Source organism: Hylobates moloch, unplaced genomic scaffold, assembly GCF_009828535.3.
Source record: "Hylobates moloch isolate HMO894 unplaced genomic scaffold, HMol_V3 SCAFFOLD_13, whole genome shotgun sequence".
Classification (NCBI taxonomy): domain Eukaryota; kingdom Metazoa; phylum Chordata; class Mammalia; order Primates; family Hylobatidae; genus Hylobates; species Hylobates moloch.
This window is the reverse complement of record NW_026652288.1, coordinates 64895017-64912655: the sequence shown is the minus strand read 5'-3', so window position 1 is coordinate 64912655 and position 17639 is coordinate 64895017. Positions and strand designations below refer to the sequence as shown.

At 38.5% G+C, this 17639-nt stretch overlaps 1 protein-coding gene across 1 annotated transcript; it reads left to right on the top strand.

Annotated features, from left to right (window-relative positions):
- Positions 1-1458: 1458 nt before the first annotated feature.
- Positions 1459-16041, top strand: COMMD2 (COMM domain containing 2). Its single transcript, XM_032173823.2, has 5 exons — positions 1459-1597; positions 1688-1765; positions 2798-2880; positions 3442-3615; positions 12850-16041. Exons 1-5 carry the CDS (start codon positions 1531-1533, stop codon positions 13045-13047), a joined length of 600 nt encoding a protein of 199 aa, XP_032029714.1. The 5' UTR covers positions 1459-1530; the 3' UTR covers positions 13048-16041.
- The last annotated feature ends 1598 nt before the right edge of the window (positions 16042-17639 follow it).

The following is a 17639-nucleotide window of genomic DNA, read 5'->3' as shown; positions in this document are numbered from 1 at the left end:
CTTCAGGAAATGATGCAATTTTTGCTGATCTGCAATTCACAGTCTACGTAAAAATTGTGTTCTCTCTGCAAATGCTACTTCAAGACCTAACTAATAAGTTCAAGGACCTGTCTTTCTGTGCCCCAGTGGAAGAAACAATTTCAGTCAGATGTGAAGGACAAAGTAGACACAGAGAAGTGAATTGAAAAACTCTTCCAATTTTTAGTCTGCCTGGGAGACTCAGAATATAGAAAGAGTTGTCTCAAGCCTTAGATAGAAAAGACAGATATGAAGAGTCTTCTTCCCTTCCCCTCTCTTCCTCCTCGCCCTCCATTTTCAAGGGGTTGAGATTTGAAGAATCATATTCCTATCAATTAGCAACTTTATAGTCTCCGATATTTGAACCACAGGAGGTGAGAAGAGAGTTGGAAAAGGAACTAAATTATCACAGGCCCTAAACACTTTTTAAAAGACATTGCTCTGGGCCAGGTGTGGTGGTTCACGCCTGTAATCCAGCACTCTGGGAGGCCAAGTTGGCTGGATGACTTGAGGTCAGGAGTTCAAGACCAGCCTGGCCAACATGGTGAAAACCCGTCTCTACTAAAAATACAAACATTAGCCAGGCATGGTGGTGGGCGCCTGTAATACCAGCTACCCAGGAGCCTGAGGCATGAGAATCGCTTGAACCCGGGAGGCAGAGGTTGCAGTGAGCCGAGATCGTGCCACTGCTGCACTCCAGCCTGGGCGACAGAGCGAGACTACATGTAAAAAAACAAAACAAACAAAAAACATTGCTCTGAATCCTGTAAGCATCGGTCATTGTCATCATTATCTTTATCCTAATTTATAATCACTCATAAAACTTGTCACAAGCTTTCAGCTTTCAGGCTGTTATGTAGAAGGATGGGCTTTGCAGCAGGTAAGTGAGGGATCCAACCCTCTCCATCTAGCTCTGTCACAGGCTTTGTCACATAATCTCTGAAGCTTTGTGTCTTATTTGTAAAAACAAAGCCATGTTTGTTGAGGATATTAACTGAGATACATTTAAGATAACATATACAGAAGCTCTGTGGAAACTGTTAGCTTTATAAAAGTGTCAGTTGCTGCATTTGTCTATCAGTTCCTTATCTCTAATGGAAATTATAATGGAACCTACCTCATAGGGTTCTTCTGAACTCCAAATGTATTTAATAAATGTAAGAACACTTCCTGACACGCTTAGGGCTTAACAAATGTGAACTATTGATATTATTAATGTATGCTCCACGAGGGGGCGTGTCGGATTTGAAACATCTTTTCATCTCCCATAGAGCCTAGCACCTTGCACCCAGCAGGCGCTCACCAAATTTTGGCGGGATGATTTACAAAAGGAAGAATGTTCTGACCTCAGCCTGCGCTGCAGGGACCGTCCGAGCGTAAGACGTTAGTTCGTAGGCCGGAACCCAAAGCTCCGGATGCTGCGACGCCGGAGCCTCTAGGCGCCCGGACACGGGCGCCGGAAGTGGCGAAGGCGGGGTTGGCGCTGCGGGGTGAAGTCGTAGGACAGCGAAGATGCTGCTGGAATTGTCCGAGGAGCATAAGGAACACCTGGCCTTCCTGCCTCAAGTGGATAGCGCCGGTCAGCGGGCGTGGGGGCGGTGTTCTGTGGGCTGGGGAGGAGGTCAAAGGCAGCGCCCGGCACTCAACAGCCTTCTGACTTTCATTGCAGTGGTCGCCGAGTTTGGGCGGATTGCTGTGGAATTCCTGAGACGCGGCGCAAACCCAAAAATCTACGAAGGCGCCGCCAGTAAGAAGGGAAAGGGGACGACTCCGCAGGCTTCTAGGGCGGTTGCGAGCCATTCCCTGTCTACCGGGAGAGAAAGGGATTATTGCGACTCCTAGGGTCTTGTTCCGATTGTAGTAGAATAAAACTGGCAGAGCTCTTCAGTCAGGGTGCAAATCCTGCCCGTCCCTTAAGTAGCTGTGAGATTGTTAAAGCTTCTATTAAGTCAGTTTTCTCATGGTAAAATATACATAATACCACCTTACTTTCAGAAATACTGACAAGTATTTTGTATAAATATACCAAAGTCTGTGGAATAGCTGGGTCAACTGTAAATTGCAAGTATTTGGTTATCATTATTAGTTGTTCAGATATCCGCTTTTGCTAAAAAAAAAAAAAAGTGTTGTTTTCCCCCTGGGTTAAGAGGCAGTCTCTGGGATTAATTCAATCCCTATCGAGTTCCTCTTCTGCCAGACTTGAAGGAGCTACGCATTCAAGAGAAGGGCTACGCACCTGATACTAGTCTCCACAGTTCTGCGTTTTGTTAAGGTTACATGGTGGGAAATACCAAAGGCATTTGGCTGGGAGTGGAATGAGAAGGAGCAGGAGCCTCTGGCCAACTTACTATTTTTCATGCAGTGTTTGAAAACATGTAATAATGAATAGCGTTTATTTTTATTTTATTTTATTTTATTTTTTTTGAGACGGAGTCTCGCTCTGTCACCCAGGCTGGAGTGCAGTGGCGCGATCTCGGCTCACTGCAAGCTCCGCCTCCCGGGTTCACGCCATTCTCCTGCCTCAGCCTCTCCGAGTAGCTGGGACTACAGGCGCCCGCCACCACGCCCGGCTAATTTTGTATTTTTAGTAGAGACGGGGTTTCACCGTGGTCTCGATCTCCTGACCTCGGGATCCGCCCGCCTCGGCCTCCCAAAGTGCTGGGATTACAAGCGTGAGCCACCGCGCCCGGCCTAATAGTGTTTATTTTTAAATACAAATATGAACAAGATAAATACCACAGTAGTAATTTATTTGCTCTTTTTCACTTTTCTTTCTCAGGAAAACTCAATGTGAGTAGTGACACTGTCCAGCATGGTGTGGAAGGATTAACGTATCTCCTCACTGAGAGCTCAAAGCTCATGGTAAGGGTTTTTCTGGACTGTTTTGTATTGCCTGGATTCTTAAGAACGGTCTAGTGTACTCTACATCATAGTCTTGGCAGGTATCTGTGTGTTTTAATAATGTTGTTAGTGGTTTATAATTGATTTTTTGAAGACATACCTAAAAAATAAAAATCATATAACATCATCTGCTGATATGAATACCTCTTGCTAGTATAAATAGCTAGTACAGAAGTACCTTTAATTCTGCATGTTGTTAAACCATATATTATCCTAAGAGGATACATAAGAGGAGGGAGACTGTATTAATATTTTGTTTGCATATCAGCAGTATCTAGCTTGATGAAGGATAGGAAGGGAAACTGGGCATCTTAACAATTCTTTCCATTTTATACTTTAGTAAAGTACTTTTATGTATCGGTAACTCAGATTTTGGAATGGTGGGCAGTGGTTGTCTTTAAGGAATGCTGTTTCTTTTACTAGACAGAATAAATTAGAGGATATCATATTCTTTTGTGTATTTCAAGTATTTTAGCTAGACAAAGATAAATTTTGATGTTGTCTTAAACTCAATTCACTTAGATTTCTGAACTGGATTTCCAAGACTCTGTTTTTGTTCTGGGATTCTCTGAAGAATTAAACAAATTGTTGCTTCAGCTTTATCTGGACAACAGAAAGGAGATCAGAACGATTCTGAATGAATTGGCACCAAGCCTTCCCAGTTATCATAACCTTGAATGGCGACTGGATGTACAGGTATAGCATTTTTAAAATTAACTTAACATAGAATATAAGAATTATTTTAGGTTTGTGTCCTGTTTATTGTATTCTTTACCACCTTAACTAAGACCTGGTTTGAAACTTTGTTTTTTTAATGTTCATTTTTAAGACATTTCACAAATAGTTCATTTTCTTTTATTTTCAGTGTGTTCAAATCAGTTTAATTTGCAAAGTTTGTAAGAAATAGGTTATTTTGGAAAAGGAGATGGTTATATAGATTTTTTAGGTTGGTGCCTAGATGTTTAAAAACTTTTCTGTTTGAATTTAACAGATGTAGAAAAGTGCACAGGTCAATGTACCGCTCAGTGAATTATCACATGGTGCATTTAACTGTGACTCACACCCCAGAAGCATCCTCTTTGCCTCCTAACTAATTACTGCCCCTTTCCTCCTTTGCAAAGGTAACCAGCATCCTGACTTCTAACACAAATTACATTTACCTGTCTTTTAACTTTGTATATATGGAATGACTCAGTAAATATTCTTTTGTACCTGGCTTCTCTCACAATATTATTTTTGTGAGATTCATCTTTCAGTTGATTTTAAAGTCACATAAACAAAAGGGTGTTTTCAGACCATTGCTTATAGTCCTTTATTAAGCAGAGAGAGATGAGTTAGTAGATGTGTATTGAATGCCATCTATTTGCTGATTAGAGCTGTGCTAAATACTTTGAGACACAAAAGAAGTGTAAGATACTTTCTCAGCTGGAAAAGATCATATCACCTTGGTTAGGGATATTAGGCGTTCTCAAAATAACTAGTAATTAAAGGTAGTTATAAAATAAGGTTCTTGATGGGGAAAAAAGAATATAATTATATAAATGAAGATGACAACTGTTTAAAACAACAACAACAACAGCAACAACAACACGTGTAGTTGTGTGTATGTGCTGGCATAATCCAAGAAAGCTTCTAGCAAAAGGAAATGAAATTTCAGAAGGATGAATGAATAGAGAAAATTAGGGTAAATATTCTTAGTAGAGAAGGCAGAATATGTTGTAAAAGCCCACATGGATATGGAAATGAGCATGTGAATATGTATTATAGTGCACTTGTTCTCAAATTTGACTTCATGTTGGAATAACCTGGGGAGCTTTACAGAAATTCTGATGTTTGTGTGTTATACCCAGAGATTCTGATTTATTGGTATAGAGTTCGGCCTGAGCATCAGGATTTTTTAAAGCTTCTTTTCACCCAGGTAATTCTAATGTGCAATACAGTTTGGAAACCACTGTTGTAGTGGCTTCTTCTGATTCAAATGGAGGTAATGTCCAAATAGGTTATAGAAATTTGGTTAGAGGTGTTTAGACCTGAAATATCAGATAATAGGAAGCCCTTGTAGATATTTGGATAAGGGAGTAACATTAAGGCCACGCACGGTGGCTCAGCACTTTGAGAGGCCAAGGCAGGCGGATAGCTTGAGGTCAGGAGTTCAAGACCAGCCTGGCCAACCTGTCTCTACTAAAAATACAAAATTTAGCCTGGCATGGTGGCACATGCCTGTAGTCCCAGCTACTTGGGAGGCTGAGGCAGGAAAATCGCTTGAACCCAGGAGGTCGAGGTTGCAGTGAGCTGAGATTGTGCCACTGTACTTCAGCCTGGGCAACAGAGGGAGACTTCGTCTCAAAAAAAAAAAAGACTGTAACATTAAAAAACAATCGTGTAGGAAAGTTACTCTAGCACCCTTGGGCAGAGAATGAAAGTGGGAATTCAAAATATGAAGAGCATCAGGCCTTTACACATTATTTTTCCTCTATGTGAAATGCGTTTTCTGCTTTGCTGCTACCTCTTGACTCTACTCTTTCTTACCCTTCTAAGTCTCCATTTAAATCAGGGCTCAACAAACTATGGCCTGTGGGCCAAATTGGCTTGCTACCTATTTCTGTAAATAAAGTTTTATTGGGACGCAGTCATGCTCCTTTGTTATGTATTATTTATGACTGCTTTCAAAGTACAAGGGCAGAGTTGAGTAGTTGTGCCAGAAACTGTATGGTCTGTAAAGCCTAAAATATTACCTGGTTCTTTATAGAAAGGGTTTGCTGATCTGTGCTCTAAATGATGTCTTCCTTTGGGAGAAATGCCCCCTGCCACTAGACACAGTTAAATTTTGGTGGCATTTGTGTTTTCTTTTCATGGCACCTGTGCTTCCTCTTTTGGCAAGTCATCTCACTTATATGTACCTGGTTTTTTGGTTTTTTGTTTTTTGTTTTACTAAACTGTAAACACTGGGATAGCAAGGACCACGCATGTCTTATATATTCTCTTTCTTCAAAGCCTCAACATCTCCTCTATGCTCCACATGCTTAGGTGTTGACCTTGCTTCCAGCTTGACTAAGAAAAGAGAAGCAATCAGAAAGAACTCCCACATGCACCTGTCATCACATCTTTCAGCCTGTATGAGGACCCATTTGCTCCACTTGTCTTCTCTCCTGTTCCTCTTAATGAAGTGCCCATGCTCTTATCTACAGGCAGCCTTTCCCTTGTATACCTCAATCCATCCCTGTTTCCCCCCATGAGGACATAGTTCTAGCAATTATTCCCTCTCTTACCTGCATCATACTTTGTTTGCCTCTACTGAATCATATCCTTCTGCACACAGTCAGAAACCCAGTCTTGACTCCATGTACTCCTCCTACTGCTGCTCCATTATTTTGCTACTCTTTATACTAAGACTTTTTTAAATTTTTTTTTGAGATGGAGTCTTGCTCAGTCGCCCAGGCTGGAGTGCAGTGGCGCGATCTCAGCTCACTGCAAGCTCCGCCTCCCGGGTTCAAGTGATTCTCCTGCCTCAGCCTCCTGAGTAGTTGGGATTACAGTGGGATTCCAGGCATGTGCCACCATGCCTGGCTAATTTTTGTATTTTTAGTAGAGACAGGGTTTCACCACGTTGTCCAGGCTGGTCTCGAGCTCCTGACCTGAAGTGATCCACCTGCCTCAGCCTCCCCAAGTGCTGGGATTACAGGCATGAGCCACCATGCCCAGCCTATACTAAGACTTCTTGAAAGAGTTGTCTCTGTATATTCTCTCTTCCCGTCATCTCTTAAACTCTTCCTAATCAGACTTTATAATCTTCACTCTGCTCTCATAACTTACTCAAGGTCATGGCTTTTTAGTTTTTATGCCATTCTGTTTATTAACAGCATTTGTCACAGTCAGTCACGCCTCCCTACTTGAAATACTTTCTTTAGTTGCCTTCTGGGAAATAACTCCCTGTGATTCCCATTCAACTTCACAGGCTCCTCTTTCTCAATCTCCTTTGCTGATTCTATCTCATTGCCCTTTAAACATTGGGATGCCCCAAAGGTCAGTTCTGAATCTTCATAGCTTTTCCACTTACATTCTCAAGCTGGTTTCATCCAATTTGAAGTCTTAAATAAACCCCATATTCTTGGGATTCCCAGATTTATATCTTTGGCCTAGAACTGTCCTCTAAACTTCAGAATCATACAGTGGAAGCCTATTTGACATCTCCACTTTGGTAATTTGATAAGCATTCAAATGCAATATGTTCCAAACTGAATCCCACCTTTCTTACCCACTGATATGGTTTGGTTCTATGTCCCCACCCAAATCTCATCTTGAATTGTAATAATACCTACATGTCAAGGGTGGGACCAAGTGGAGATAATTGAGTCATAGGAGCAGTTTTCCCCATGCTGTTCTTGTGGTAGTGAGTTCTCACAAGATCCGATAGTTTTATAAGGGGCTTCCTCCTTCATCTGGCATTCATACTCTCTCCTGCCGCCCTGTGAAGAGGTGCCTTCTGTCATGATTGTAAGTTTCCTGAAGCCTCCCCAGCCATGTGGAACTGTGAGTCAATTAAAATTCTTTTTTTAATTTTTTTATTTTTTGAGACAGTCTAGCTGTGTAGCCAGGCTGGAGTGCAGTGGTGCAATCTCGGCTCACTGCAACCTCCGCCTCCCAGGTTCACGCCATTGTCCTGCCTCAGCCTCCCGAGTAGCTGGGATTACAGGTGTGTGCCACCACACCCGGCTAATATTTTTTTTTGTATTTTTAGTAGAGACAGGGTTTCACCCTGTTAGCCAGAATGGTCTCGATCTCCTGACCTTGTGATCTGTCCGCCTTGGCCTCCCAAAGTGCTGGGATTACAGGCATGAGCCACTGCGCCCAGCCTTTTCTTTATAAATTACCCAGTCTCGGTTATTTCTTCATAGCAGTGTGAGAAAGGACTAATACACCCCCTCCCTACTGAAACTACTCCTACCATAGCCTCTCCCATCTCAGATGGTACATACATTCTTTGAATCACACAGGCCAGAAATACTTGGGCTCTTCCTTGACTCCTCTCCTTGCCCTTCATCTAGTCCATCTGCAAGTCAGTTTCTTAAAAGGGTATCCACAGTCTGACCACTTCCCTTCTATGGTTTGAAGAAAAAAAAAAGTAGGAAATTTCACACCAAAATTATAATTTTTAGCAACTTTTGAAAAATTAGAAGTTCAGGCAGCACTAGAGCCACACTCCCTCATGGCATTAATCAGTTCAAGATAGACTGAATTTAAGGTGATGACAGCTTATTTAAGTTGCAATCTCTACAGTAGGTGAAGATGTGGGCCTAACACTTGGATGCCAGATTAGTTCAAATCACAAATGAGAATGATTTCTCTGACATCTGAACTGAATCTCATTGGTTGGTCATGGCTAATAGAAATAAAAGCCAGTAATTAGAGTAAGAGTGGTTTTAGGAAAAACAACCACTAACACAACACAATGTCACTGAAAGTAAGAGCAACATTTAAGAATAAAGGGATCATCAGGAGAGTAAGAATTAAGACAAAAGGCTTAGGATTTGGACAGAAGAAAGATGTACCTGTCTTACTATATCTTCAAATTTTACACTTGGGATAGAGTGGCTGGCATAGAGAATATTCCATTGTCATGAGCATCTTCAGGTACATGCAGATAAACAATAAAAAAGATAATTTCTTATGTCCCATTAATCCATCCTTGTTTCTATATCTATTCAGTTATCAAACCATTTATTGAATGTCTAGTGCATGCTAGGCCTTGTGGACATAGCAGTGCTTGCCTTTAAGTCCTCATGGTCTTACAGTAAGAGGGAGACCAAAAAATAAAATTTAATTAGAAATCAGCAATTATAATCCAGTGTGATGAGTGCTTTAATAGGCATAAACACAGGACATGGTATAAACCAGACTGTAGGCTCCAGGAGGGCAAGTATTGTGTCTTGTTCATTACCATGTGCCCAGCACAATACCTGGCATATAATAGGCATGAATCAGTGCTGAATAGAAAGAGTGGTGGCAGGGGGAGTTAAGTGACTTAAATTATTTATCAGACATTTCTTGTACCCCTAACATGTGCCAGGTGTTGTAGATACAGCAAAGAACAGAACACAGTTCATGCTCTGGGGGACATCATAAGCAGCAAGTCTTGTGGGGTTCGTGGGGGGAAATGACTGTGGATAAGCCTTTATACTTAGGTCCTTTAATAATAACCCGGTGGAGATGTGGGGATGGTCATGTATGTGGCTCAGCGGTAATTCATCTTGTAGATCTTTACGTCTCTCTTGTATGCGAATGTCCCCTGACTTGGGGTCCAGTAGGCTTTAACAGTTCTTTTTTTGGCTTTATTGATTTGCTTTGAGTTTGTCCATTATGAAGACATTTTTGAAAGTTAAAATTAAGAAGTTGAATTTTCTAAAATTAAACTCAAGAGAGCTCATTTACCCAGTGAAGTGAGTTTGAATCACTGCACTATTGCTAGGACTAGTACAGTTTAAGGTTGAGGGTATACTGAATGAATGTTGCTACTTACGGAGAAGTGCATTTAAGGGCTAAAAAAGCTACTCAGCTCATTGAGTTCCTCAGCTTCTTTGTTGAAACCATTGCATAGGATTTTAACTGGAGTGGATTCTTCTGCTCATAGAGAAAGGCATATCAGATAAGACTAGCTAAATGGCTAGGAAACTTGTAACTACATACGGCACCTTTCATGTTTAAGTAACTGACTTGTCTCATGGAGACTGGTAGTGATGGACAATTACCACCTAAATATTATGCAGTTGTTTATGGGAATCAAATTAATCATCATAGCTTAGCGTCTAGTAGGAACATTTCCCCAGACTTAATAAATTGCCAACACAATTGATGTCCTTGTTAATAGCATTAGTAACTGAATGTACCACCATCAGACTGATGCAGGAGGATGTTCCTTTCAGGGCTGGTCCATTTACAACTACTTCAAAGCATTCTTTTCCTGTCTTGCCCACATATTGTTTGCTCTGAGGCTAAATAGAGAACTGAATTCTTTTAGGAACTGTAGCTACATGAAACATAATTTATGTATCCTGTTTCCTACTTGATGTTTTTTGCCAGAATACCCTTTTCAGTGCCTTGAGATATGGCCCTTCAGAGTAAACATTTTTTTCTTTGTTTTTTTTTTCTAATTTGCATTGACATAAGACATTTTATTTTAAAGTTGCTTTTATTGTTGTTATGTTTACAGGGAGGAGGACAGAATCTCATCCCCAATAAAAAATAAGTCCATATCAAGAACTTGGTGGGCTACTGTTTTGTCCTGTAGTACTGTCATTCAACTTCTTTCTGAGAAAAATGTCTTACTAGATGTTTGTTAGGGATGTTATGTAATCTCTTTTCTAGAACTGTTAAAGAATAGTATAGATATTTATATAGGTATTTAATTTAGATATGTTGTCTAAAAATTGGAGGATAGTGGCTTTAAGTCTTTCAGCAAAAAAGTCGTGGCTTAATTACACAGCAAATACACTCAGTCCCTGTCTGTCAGTGCAGTCCCTCTCTGTCAGTGTAGAGGAAAAACAAATATAAACAGAGCATAATTGAATAAATAAGTACTGTTTTCAATTATCATATGTATAATTTGCATATGTGTCATCTATAATTATTTGTACTACAGAGATGATCTTAAACTGGTACTTTAGCCTGCAAGTACCTATTTTATGTTTGGGGACCAGCTCACCCAAAGGGATTGACTTATTGTTTGCAAATTAGTTGGGGACATTAAATTTCAGCCTTGGATCAGTATCTTGGGTTCTTTTGGAAGCCCAGGTTACCTATAATTATTTGGAAGAATTCATTAGTCAGAATATTCTATTTTACAGAATTAAATTAATCCTGAAATCTCAGGTTTAGATTTGTTACTCACTTGAAAATCTCTTCAAGTTGGAATCTAGTCTTCTTGACATGACTCCACTATTTTTGATAACTTTTTTGCTTTCTCCTGTAACAAGATGTTTCAGGCTCATCTTGTACAGTTTCTCTCCTAGACTTCAAGTCAGCTATTGCTTTGGATAGTCCTGGTTCCTTTTAATGGAGAATCTAAAGATTGAAAGGACCTTGAAGTTGGTCATTGTTTATAGTTTTGTGTTTTCTTCTTTTAAATATATGTCAGTATTACTTATTTTTTAAATTTTGGAATATATTATACAAATGAAAGGTTATGACCCAGTTTAAAGAATAACGATAAAACAAATACCAGTACACCCACTACCAAGCTTAACAAATAAAACCAGTACTTTTGAAGAACCTGTACCCAATTGTAACCATCTCCCAGCCACCTGAAGGAAACTATTATCCTGAATTTTCTGTCAATCTTTTCTTTTTCTTTTTCTTTTTTTTTTTTTTTTTTGGAGACAGAGTCTCACTCTGTTGCCTAGGCTGGAGTGCAATGGCACGATCTCGGCCCACCACAACCTCAGCCTCCTGGGTTCAAGCAATTCTCCTGCCTCAGCCTCCCAAGTAGCTGGGACTACAGGCATGTGCCACCATGCCCAGCTAATTTTTGTATTTTTAGTAGAGACAGGGTTTCACTGTGTTGGCCGGGCTGGTCTCAAACTCCTGACCTTGTGATCCACCCACCTCAGCCCCCCAAAGTGCTGAGATTACAGGTGTGAGCCACCGCACCCAGCCCCTAATCTTTTCTTTATAGTTTTTTTAAAAGCATAAATTTTGTCACCAAACTGTATATTTTTTAAACTTGAACATATTCTGTGACTTGCTTTTTTTCAACATTTTCATTTCTTCTATGATAACCCATGTTGCTGTAGTTCATTTCTCTGCCATTTAGTAAGCAATTCATTGTGTGATTATTCTTGGTTTATCTATTCTGTTGTTAATGAATATTTGAGGTATTTCTAATTTTTTGTTCTTGGAAACATACTATCATGAATAAATGTATATGTGTGAGAGGTTAAGGTATGTGCCTAGGGGTAGAGTTGCTGGTAATGCACATTGTTTTCCAAAGTGATTTTCTCATCCCTTACCAGGAGTGGGTGAGAGTTCCCATTATTGCCACTTGCAATGCTTGGTATGAACAGGTTTTTAATTTTTGCTAGTCTGAAGGCCGGGCGCAGTGGCTCAAGCCTGTAATCCCAGCACTTTGGGAGGCCGAGGTGGGCGGATCACGAGGTCGGGAGATTGAGACCATCCTGGCTAACATGGTGAAACCCCGTCTCTACTAAAAATACAAAAAATTAGCGGGCGTGTTGGCAGGCGCCTGTAGTCCCAGCTATTCGGGAGGCTGAGGCAGGAGAATGGCGTGAACCCGGGAGGCGGAGCTTGCAGTGAGCCGAGATCGCGCCACTGCACTCCAGCCTGGGCGACAGAGAAAGACTCCGTCTCAAAAAAAAAAAAAAAAATTTTGCTAGTCTGATATTTGTAAAATGGTATTTCATGTAGTTTTATGGGCTATTATCCTGATGTTTAATAAAGTTGAACATATTTTTCGATATTCATTTGTCTTCTGTAAAATGCTTATTTAGACCTATATATTTTTATCTTGGGTTTTGAGGTTTTTTTCTTATTAAATCAGAGGAGTTCACACATTCTGGATACTAATCTTTTTTTGGTTATATGTCTGTTGCAAAATCCCTTCTCTTGGTTTATTACTTGTTTTTTCACCATCTTTAGGTGTCTTTTGAAGAAAATTGAGTTTTAATGTAATTGAATTTACCAGTTTTGTCTTTATGGTTTGAGCCTATTATATCATGTTTAAGAAATCTTCTATACCATAAAATTGTGTATATATTCTCATTATTTTCTTTTCAAAGGTTTTAAAGTTTACTTTTCATTTTGAAATCTGTAATTCATCTGAAACTTAATTTTTGTGTATGGTTTAAGATAACTATAAATATTATATATTCAGCATGGTTATTAAATAGTTACTGTGCTCTTATTTCATTTAAAATCAAGCTTGCAAGTAGAAGTCTCAGGCAACAGATTAAACCAGCAGTGACCATAAAGCTACACCTTAATCAAAATGGAGATCACAACACCAAAATTCTACAGACAGACCCAGCCACCCTGCTCCATTTGGTTCAACAACTGGAACAAGCATTGGAAGAGATGAAGACAAACCACTGTAGGAGAGTTGTTCGCAACATCAAGTAATACCAGTTTTAAGGTTTTAATTCATTTGAATCACTTATGAATTGATGATATACAGCAATTACTTTTCAAAATTAATTTTTAATTAATTCTTGATGATAAATACATAGTATTCCTCAGTATCTATTCCAAGATACTGAGGTCATAATCAGAAGCTAAGCTGGGCGCAGTGGCTCATGCCAGTAATCCCAGGACTTTGGGAGGCCGAGGTGGGCAAATCATGAGGTCAGGAGATTGAGACCTTCCTGGCTAACATGGTGAAACCCCGTCTCTATTAAAAATATAAAAATTAGCCAGGTGTGGTGGCACACATCTATCAGAGTCCCAGCTACTCGGGAGGCTGAGGCAGGAGAATCACTTGAACCTGGGAGGTGGAGGTTGCAGTGAGCTGAGATTGTGCCATTGCACTCCAGCCTGGGTGACAGAGTGAGACTCCATCTCAAAAATAATAATAAAGTAAAAATAAAAATAAAAAAGTAATCAGAAGCTAAAGTAAAGTTCCTTTCCTGGTGCTAACTGAGGTCTTCTTGACACATTAAGTTGTATTTTGTATTTTAAGGCTCTCATGCTCTACCAAGGAACTAGCCAGATGGCCATTATTTTGTATTTTAGATATGTAAATAGGATTGAATCAACTAGAAATGAATCTATGTGTTCTATATATATGAATGACTATCTTGTTTTTGCTACTTCTTTTGACTCCTTAACTTTATTATTTTCCTCTTTATTAAATTTGAAAATAAAATTCACAATGTAATACTATTACTATGCAGAATTTTCTAAACAGTTCAGTATTTTTGATTTTTAAAAACACCCCACAATGTTAATAGCCACAGAATATTGAACATCAATAGGATTTTTAATGCTATATTGTTATAGGCAGTTTATTCATTTTTCTTTGTATGTGAAGATGATAAGTATTTGTCATATTGCCTAAGTTTGAGTGATCATGGTTAATTAATTGGCTTAAATAGTACTCAAATTTGTGTGGTCATATATTGTATTTTATCAAGGACTAATTCTTCTACCATACCTAAAGCATCTAGGAGACACTCTTGTCATTTACATTTGTCCTGGATACAAATTATAGTCACTTTTTATAATTTGAATAAACTATGATGAGGGAAGGAAGGCCATGTTTATTACATTATAGGCAACTATCCCTTCTCCCTTACAAACTTGATTTATTTTTTAGTAGGGAACCAAAAGCTTTTGGCCTGAAAAACTCAGGTGCTGATTTGCCGGGTCAGCCTGAGAGAGTGCAGAGATACAGAGGTCGGCTTAGGGAGAAGAATTGTGTGGAAGGGTGGAAATGAGGGTTCAGTCTTAACTATGTATCCAAGACCTTATCCTGAGAGTCTTCATGGAATAATCTAGAAAGGGCTGTAGAAAAAATCAAACTCTAAACTGCACTGTAGACTTTGTCAATACTTTGCTTCCTAAGAATTAGAGATTTTCATATCAGAGTGATACCATGTTGCAATCTCTTTAGAGAAGAGAGAGCCTAGCAGGGAATAGGCCAGTGGAAGAAAAGCATACTTGAGATGGCTACCCATTGGTCCCTGCAGGCATCCGGGCCACCCTTTTCCTATAGGTATATGTTCTGCCTTTGTAAAACAACTATATTATTAGATGTCAGCAAACTATAATCAGAAATAATTTTTAATTATAGTGGCAACTTGATTAATGAAGCTCTCACATACAACCTCACAAACAAAAAGAAACTTTATTACGTGAAATAGTAGCATATGTCATTGGGTTTAAAAGCAACGTGCCTGCAAAACTTATATGATAAAAAATACCTCTGTAAGGATTTTTATTTGTCCACGTTCGATGGAAGATAAACATGGCTGCCCCCAGCCAAGACTGAAACAATAGCCCTTTGTCTCCTCAGAACAACCTATCTCCAACTCTTTGTCCACAGTTCTTACCCCAATTAAAACAAGAATGCATGTGCTAATCCTTTTTTAATTTTTATCAACCTCCTTTGGCCTGCTTTCACTGTACTCCATTATTCCTTCTGTGATGTTCTACCTTCTTCACCTTTTGAGACCAGGGTGAGTTGGAAGCAGTTTGCCTACCTTCTTTTAGAATCTGGGGCTTATCTTTTAGTACAAGCCATTGAATAAGCCTCTTCGTTTTTTTGCTCAAACATTCCACATCCTTGTGGACTCCCCTGCATTGTTTGTTTTATATAACATTTGATATTTGTTGTAGCTTGTATATGAACATAATTTTCTGTAGAGGTAGTCACTGTTCTCTCCAGTATGACCCAGGTTTCTTGACTCTGAGTAATGCACCTTCTATAACTATCTAAATTTCTATTGAAGCTTTTTGGATTATGAGTATGCTGACTTTTCACGATTGGCTGGTGTATGTTTAGATTTGAATGTCATATCCTTCATGTCTCAAAGCCAAAATAGTAACATCTCATCTCAGAACAGAGCTGTGACCACATGCCAATATATGTGTCACAAAGTCTACATATGTTACATTCCTTGGAAGTCTCCTTAAATGTTTCACAAAATGTCAACAAGCTTGTTTTGTTATTGATGTTTCCGAGATTGGGCACATTTAAGACAGTAAACAGGAAAGGTGGTGAAGATGCTATAAGAAGATGCTGTATCTTGAGAATTGAAAAATGAGAATCTGACATGGTTTGAAAAATCATGAAGGGTATATATAAAGGATGCATGTGTAGGAGCCATTAAAATTCTTAACAGTATGTGCCCATTTAGCATTTTAATCTTATGAAGAGGTTAAGAGATAAGTCTTCGGAGTTGGACAAAAGGATTTGAATTTAGGTTCTGTGGATTATTATGGGTCCTTGATAAATTCTCAAAGCCTTTTTTTTTTTATTCATCTCTAAAATAGGAATATAGGATTACCTACCACATTGGCTCGTAAGAACTATATGAGACCATGTATATAGAATGTTTAACATAGTACCAGGCTTTACAAAGAGCTCAATAAATGTTTACCATTATTGAAATAGTTTTGTAGACTGAGGATCTCATTATTTTACAGCCTTGAATTATGTCCTGTATACTCTGTTAAAGAAACTGGGAAAAAATGCCAACTGGTTGTTTCTGGGTGGCGGAATTATGGCTGTTTCTTTTCTTTTTTAATTTCTATAGTAAGTTTGAATAACTTTCATAACATTTAGGAAAAAATATTAAAGGAAAGAAAAATGACCAGGGAATTTAAATATATTTTTAGTAGATACTTTTATCCAAACTTAATTCTTAGAATGATAAACACATAGTTTACCAGAAAACTCAGCTGTTCAAAACTACTCAGTCCCCAAAGGACTCAGGTAAACAGGCCGAGGGTTTTATATATAGAGTGCTCTAGAGTTTCCTTTTTCTGTCATTTTTTTCTCCATGTTAGTAAAAGAAACATGGGAATCTTAAGACATTAAGTCATTTCTCCTTTTCTAGGTAATATTATTTCTAAATAGAGAATTGTTTGTGTTGTTTTTCATCTCAAATGGAAACAGTATTTCTTTGTAGCTTTTCACATCCCTTATGGTCAGGAAGTTCTGTCAGTTGCTATATTAAAGTCCTTCTGCTATAACTTACTCAGTCTTAACTGTACTTACATGAATTTGATTAAGTATCTTCTTTTCCAGAATCATAGATTACTCTCACATCTTTCTTCCACCAACAGTAGAAAATATTTTGGTGGAAATGTTATGATACTACATTGCCTCTAACTTAAATATGTTCACTTTTAAAACCATCATGACTGTTATATTCAAACTTAAATACTTTTCTTAGAACAAATGAACCTAACTCCACCATTAATGTAGTTAGTTCAGTAAGCTTTATAAATTTTGAAAGTAATGTTTGAATTACAAAAGCAGAATAAGCCCATTATTTTTCAACTTTCAAAAAATATGTATAAAGATGAGAAAAAATACCATATGGCACCAAAATGTGTATTTAATGATTTGACCACAGAGTAGTAAGTAATGGCTCTTTGTTCTAGATTTTTACAGCTCCTCTCTACCCAGGAACTCCAGCTATAACTTAAGTATGTACAACAGCCATGAGTCCAAAAGTTTTGACATATCATAATGGGGGAATATAGAAAAAGTAATTTTGTATCCTTAATGGGTTAAAAGGCAGCATCAATAATACAAATATCTATGCTAATGTACTCTAAAACTGGGCTTTTACTTGAGTTGTTACCATTCCAAACCCAAGCAACTTTTTAATAAGATGAACTCCTTTTTATAATTATAATGTAAATTGTTTGTTATCATTAGAAATATTACTGATTATATGACCACCAGAGTGAGAGACTGTTTTTTTATTGTGCTTGAGCCTAAGTTGACATTTTTTAGTTGCAAAGACTACACTTTTCATTTTCTTCTCTTGCAGTTATCTTATCCTCTGTTGCAGAAGAGTCTGCCCAGCCTCCAAAAAGGGAAATAACACAAAAAAGATTTGTGCCTTATCTCACCAACCATATGAGGCCTTTTAACTTTTTAAAATTTTTTTCACTCTGCTCTGTTACACTAAGCTATAAACTACCCACTTATGCATGGCATTATATTGATAACAAAGCACATTTTGAAACCTTTTCTGGCT

What these genes read in the sequence shown, in the direction of transcription:
- COMMD2 (XM_032173823.2), top strand. Translation starts at nt 1,531, where the DNA reads ATGCTGCTGGAATTGTCCGAGGAGCATAAGGAACACCTGGCCTTCCTG. An exon ending in AATCTACGAAGGCGCCGCCA is followed by an intron (nt 1,766 to 2,797) that starts GTAAGAAGGGAA and finishes TTTCTTTCTCAG; the next exon opens with GAAAACTCAATGTGAGTAGT. An exon ending in CTGAGAGCTCAAAGCTCATG is followed by an intron (nt 2,881 to 3,441) that starts GTAAGGGTTTTT and finishes CAATTCACTTAG; the next exon opens with ATTTCTGAACTGGATTTCCA.